The 6,142-nt window shown below is 53.1% G+C and overlaps 1 protein-coding gene across 1 annotated transcript in view; it reads left to right on the top strand.

Annotated features, from left to right (window-relative positions):
- Positions 1 to 390: 390 nt before the first annotated feature.
- The window catches only part of slc8a3 (solute carrier family 8 member 3), a 56,388-nt gene continuing 50,636 nt past the window's right edge, over positions 391 to 6,142 (top strand). Inside the window, exon 1 of the mRNA XM_067242962.1 lies at positions 391 to 2,215. Within this exon, the coding sequence (XP_067099063.1) occupies positions 435 to 2,215 (1,781 nt within the window). The 5' untranslated portion in view covers positions 391 to 434. The remainder of the gene's footprint in view (positions 2,216 to 6,142) is intronic.

Raw genomic sequence — 6,142 nt, 5'->3', positions numbered from 1 at the left:
AACTCACAAAGGTCTCGTAATTATGCTGCCGTTATAGTGTGCAGAAGCTCAGCTCATTGATATTCCTGCTAGTAGAAAGCTAATTGGAGCTTAGAACTCTTACTCTTAGATAGGGAAATTATAGTCAATTCTAGTTCTTGGCGCCAAAACCCAGTTTTTATTTCTGTGAACTGTGTGGATTTCCGCTAATGACACAAAGAGAATGCACACATTGCTACAAATTACACTCAATAAAAAAGACTAATATATTGTCGGATTCTTGATATTTTGGACCTCACAGCAGTTTTTAGGACGGTTGCTGTTGTGTTCTCAAGCGAGGTGTAACTCTCCATTTCTGTTGTGTCCAGGTGGTGTGTTGAGCCCAAGCACAGCCCAGTGCTGGATCCCAGAGGGACTGTCAGTGTGGTTAGGACCCTTGAGACCCAGGAGGGTGGATGGAGCGATCACGGACGGGGAATCCGGGGACATCCGCCTGCCTCTGGTTGGGGCTGGTGTCTGTGGCAGTAGCCTTCCTGTGCACGGAGGCCCGGACCACTCCGAGCCCAGCGGTGGCCAACCACAATGCCACCTGCAAGGGAAACTCAAAGTGCAACCCTGGGATCATCCTGCCCATCTGGTACCCGGAGGACCCCTCCATGGGGGACAAGATTGCGCGGGTCATCGTCTACTTTGTGGCCATGATCTACATGTTCCTCGGCGTGTCTATCATCGCCGACCGCTTCATGGCGGCCATTGAGGTCATCACCTCCCAGGAGAAAGAGATTATCATCAAGAGGCCCAACGGGGAGACGACCACCACCACCATCCGGGTGTGGAACGAGACGGTGTCCAACCTCACCCTGATGGCCCTGGGCTCCTCCGCCCCCGAGATCATGCTCTCCGTCATCGAGGTGTGCGGACACGGCTTTGAGGCCGGCCAGCTGGGCCCGGCCACCATCGTGGGAAGCGCCGCCTTCAACATGTTCGTCATCATCGGCCTGTGTGTGTCCGTCATCCCCGAAGGGGAGACGCGTAAGATCAAGCACCTGCGGGTGTTCTTCGTCACGGCGGGCTGGAGCATCTTCGCCTACATCTGGCTCTACATGATCCTGGCCGTGTTCTCGCCCAACGTGGTGCAGATCTGGGAGGGCCTGGTCACGCTCTCCTTCTTCCCCATCTGCGTGGTCCTGGCCTGGGTGGCCGACCGCCGGCTGCTGTTCTACAAGTTCATGCGCAAGAAGTACCGCGCGGACAAGCACAGAGGCGTCATCATCGAGACGGAGGGCGACCGCTCCAAGGGCATCGAGATGGACGGCAAGATGGCCAACTCGCATTTCGCCGACGGCGGCGCCACCAGCAACCTGATGGGCCTGATCGAGGGCAAGGAGGTGGACGAGTCCCGCCGCGACATGATCCGCATCCTCAAGGACCTGAAGCAGAAGCACCCGGAGAAGGAGCTGGACCAGCTGGTGGAGATGGCCAACTACTACGCCCTGTCCCACCAGCAGAAGAGCCGGGCCTTCTACCGCATCCAGGCCACGCGCATGATGACGGGCGCCGGTAACATCCTGAAGAAGCACGTGGCGGAGCAGGCCAAGAGGAGCGCCAGCGTCCTGGAGGTCCACGTGGAGGAGCCCGAGGAGTACGTGTCCCGCATCGCCTTCGACCCCGCCGTCTACCAGTGCCTGGAGAACTGTGGGGCCGCCCTGCTGACCCTGGTCAGGAAGGGGGGGGACATCTCCAAGACCATCTACGTGGACTACAAGACAGAGGACGGCTCGGCCAACGCGGGGGCGGACTACGAGTTCACCGAGGGCACGGTGGTGTTCAAAGCGGGCGAGGTGGTGAAGGACATCAGTGTCGGCATCATCGACGACGACATCTTCGAGGAGGACGAGCACTTCTTCGTGCGCCTCAGCAACGTGAGAGTCCTGGAGGCGGAGGACGAGCTGCTCTCCCCCAACAGCCTCCCGTACCCCCGGGCCATGCTGGGGTGTTCCCCCGTGGCCACCGTCACCATCCTGGACGACGACCACGCCGGCATCTTCACCTTCGAGAGCGACTCGGCGCACGTGAGTGAGAGCGTGGGCGTCATGGAGGTGAAGGTGCTGAGGACTTCCGGGGCGCGCGGGACCGTCATCGTGCCCTTCCGCTCGGTGGAAGGACTGGCCAAGGGAGGAGGGGAGGACTTCGAAGACATCTACGGAGAGCTGGAGTTCAAAAACGATGAGACCTGGTAAGGGAATACTTCTTTATTGATTGTTGCGGTCCGATTGATTGCTGTGATCTCTGGGATGCGTTACGTAAGCTGTGTTGATTGTGTGGGAGCTGGCTGCGTGCTGTGTTCATTTATCTGCCTGGTTTTTAATCACGCCAAGGTCTTGAGTTTTTTTAAGTGTCTTTTAGGTGTCATAAATAATGGATCTTCTATGCTTGTCTACTGATGCACTGTTGATAGATGGGGTTTGTTTTCTAATAGAAACTGGACGATTTTGACCTTGCATTAAATCCTAAAATGATACTCCATGGATTCACATACTTTTTGTCTGCTTCTTGGCCTTTTCAAAACCTGTAAAGGGGAGTTACCTCAGTATCTGTGCTGTTCAGGTGCAGGTGGTCCAAATTAATTGATTACATCTGGATTGATTGAGAGCCCTGCCTAATCAGAGATAGTCGGAGAAAGTCCTTTTGGTCTAAAAGGATGTTTGGGCTTGAGTATCAGTTGACCATGAATGAGCTATTTTATGTTTTACTGTCTTATAGTCATTAGATTCAGGATTGAATATGCCACATACAATGATGTTTCCAAACGTCACCGTTGGACTGTCACTAGGACATTGTCCTCTTGCACATTTGGGAAAGAGGACTGTGATTTTGTTATTTACTGTAAACAACTAGACTACAGGTTGAATCAGAATTGAATATCCTTCATATAAGGTGATTTGTTTTTGCTTTTTGAATCATGCTTTAGTGATGCGCTGACATTGCCACAATGCATGACAGAAACTTCTGGGTAAAAAAAAAACGAACACGGATTGGAGAACATTTCCACCCTCTGGATAACTGAAGTCACACGCACGCAAGAACACACTCGCCCCCACTCCTCTCCTGTTTCCTCATGAGAGATTCTGCACACATCAAGCCGTTCTGACAGTGATTCAGTGTCTCTGGCGTCATGCAATAGGGATTCAACTTCGGGATTCGTCACACAACTGTGGAAACCTTGAGTATCCCCCCTCTCCTTCCCCAAACCCCAGCCCCAGCCCCCTCCCCCAGCCCCAGCCCCCAGCCCGCATCCCCCTCCCCCCTTAACCCCCCCTCATGTTTCTAATCCCCTCCACTTTAGTTGTCATCGTTGCTGAGGCTCTGGTTCCTGAGCCACACAGTGTGTTTGCGCTTCTGCAGAGCTGCCAGGTGCAGGAGGCTGCAGGAGGAAGTCGCAGGAACACTTGGGTGTGCATCGGAATGCACCCGGCTCCACTTATAGCACTGCTCTGGGATTCTCACCTCAGTGCCACAGTCCAGGGTGTGCATGTCAGGCCCCACAGTATAGTGCTGTGTGCTCCTGGTAGCTCTGTGCTACACTTCTGGTGTCTTACCTCAGGCCTTTTGGGAAAAGAAAGTGTCTTTGGAGGAAAAAAAAGATTGATGGTAATTGAAAAGCTTTGTGTCGCTGGCTGTACATATTATAGATATATACTGAAGCAAAGCCAGGCCTGTCCTTTTCTCCTTGCCATGCGTGCGTGTCACGGTCACCCCACAAGCGAGGATCCAGGCTGTTGGCAGGGCTCTGGGGGGCAGGCAGACCAGGGGAGGAGGGAGGGGGGTGGGGAGGTGGGATGAGGGACCAGGGGGGATGAAGGACCAGGGGGGACGAGGGACCAGGGGGGACGAGGGACCAGGGGGGTGGCAGGCGTGGGATCTGGGGGGGGGGGGGGGGGGGGGGGGGGGGGGATGGGGGATGCGGGGCGGGTAATGTTATGGTGTTATCAGCAGGCCACTGGGGCATGCGCTGCTTGGAGCGGCCTCTGGTTGACTGGTGTGTGGAGGCTGACTGGGACAGGCTGGAGGCCGTAGGGGAGGTCGGTCGTGAGAGAAGGGGAGGTCTGGGGAGGAGGGGGCTGATGGGATGTCGTCTCCATTGTGATACAGCACGGCCCATCGATCTGCTCATTGTGTTGTCTGAGCTGGATGCGCAGGTCCCACTGCTCCTACAAGCAGCATGCAGAGCAGGAGCGCTGTGTCAACGAGCGGCCCAACAGCCTTCGTCTTCGCGCTGTCGGCTGGAACGTTTATTACGGAGAACGGAAGATTCAAATCTTGGGAGAGCCTTTTGGAGTTGCACACCACCGATAGTCCTCTCTGATTGGGTGCACTGCAGAAAGTGAAAAGATTTTGCTCCTGAATAAGGTTGGTGGAGTGCAGGAGGCCAGGGCACGGCCATAGGTCATAGGTCACAGTGCCTGACTCCTGAACCTGGTCATCGATTGTGAACTCACTCTGTAGACTTTGATGAGGTCTGAATGCCGCCACAGATGAAAACACAGTCGAGAATAGTAGTCTTTCTGTCTCTTTCTCTACAAGAGGACCATAGTATATATGGAGATATTCTCTCACCTTGTCAGGAACTGTGGGAGGGGGGGAGGGGGTTCGGGGAATGGCAATCTGTGTAAAAATGTCTTAATTATGGTGGGGGAGTAATTAATTTGATTCCGTGTGCAGCCAGAGAGAGAGAGAACAGTGAGAAATAGAGGGTAAGATAAAAGCAGGATGCGTCTTGACAGCCCTATCCAGCAGCACATTTAAACATTCATGAGGATGTCTTCTGGAAGGGGACCGTGTGGAGGAGGTTGTGTGTTGACTTTACTGCACACACGTGTCCTTTTTCTCTGCCTTCATGCTTCCCTTTGTGACCGTTCATATGTAAAATAGAACCAAAGTCCATTCAGTGTGACGTTGACGATGCACAGTACATAAACATGTCGTATATCATATGTCCTCCATGTACATGCCCCAGCATTCCAAATGTTACTGTAAAATCGAGAATGATTTACGAAAAGGCCAGTTCATTTTTAGTTAACTCATTCATTGATAGTTTATGAAAAAAAAGGAGTGAGGCTGCCCGGTTTCCTGTTTAGCTCTGATTAGCATGAGCAGGCTAAACGAGAGTGTGGCTGGGTCCTGGCTGGGAGGCAGCAGGCTGGGGATGTTCTGTTGCATCATTAGGCCACATGACCAGCCAGCTCTCTCTCTCCCTTCCAATCCTCTATTAGGGTGCGTTGGCTCCTAATCACTTTTGACACAGTTTGGGTGCCCGTTGTTATCCACCGCAGTTACAGTTGTGTTCTTCTGATGTGGGAGGGCTCCGGTTCTAGGGCTTAGAAATCCTCTATCGAATAGAACCTCTACGAATGTTTGAGTCGGATGTTTGAGTTGAACTTCTCTTTTGATGGCAACACGTTAGTGAGGTCTAATGGATGTGAACCACCATCAGGTTCATAAATATCCAGCGGGTGGTGTGCACCTATTAGGAGGCTGAAATAGTTGACTCCTAAAAACCTGTAGCTCCCTGAGATTGCCTTGACAGGGAAGGGCTAACTATAAATTAAAATGTGTTATCATTATTATTAAGGGGAACTCCTAGTTGTCAGCATGACCCAAGATGTTTTAGGGGGGTAGATGGGGAGTTGCCAGAGCCAGGATTTAACGGATGGGTGAAGCGCTGAGTTTTATTTGGCTGGTGTAATGAATGGCTGTAGGTGGAGGGTTTCGCTCAGTGAAGGCAACCCAGCTGTTAGGTGTAGCCCCGGCCTCTCTGGAGAGATTTCTGCCCACCCAGGCGCCACTGAGCTCATAAACAAATGGGTGGTGTTCTATGAACGGGCCCAAACCAGATAATGAAACGAGGAAGGTCGCCCATCCCTGTGTACGCATGGCTGTTGATGCACGGTCATGATCCTGGGCTTGTTTATTGTCTCTTTCTTGCCAAGGACATCACGTGCTGAGTTATGTAGGGTCATAGGGTTGTTTAAATTGTTAGGCTAGGCCCGCCTCTCTGGCCCCGCCCCTTTCCCCCCGCCTTGTGTGTGTCGTTGTCACCTGTCCGTCTCCTGTGTCTGTTCTGAGTGACAGGACATGCGTCCCAACACGCCCTTGCCCTGCC

The sequence above is a fragment of the Osmerus mordax genome, chromosome 9 (genome assembly GCF_038355195.1).
Source record: "Osmerus mordax isolate fOsmMor3 chromosome 9, fOsmMor3.pri, whole genome shotgun sequence".
Classification (NCBI taxonomy): domain Eukaryota; kingdom Metazoa; phylum Chordata; class Actinopteri; order Osmeriformes; family Osmeridae; genus Osmerus; species Osmerus mordax.
Note: the sequence above shows the minus strand (reverse complement) of the source record. Positions and strands in the feature narration are given on the sequence as shown.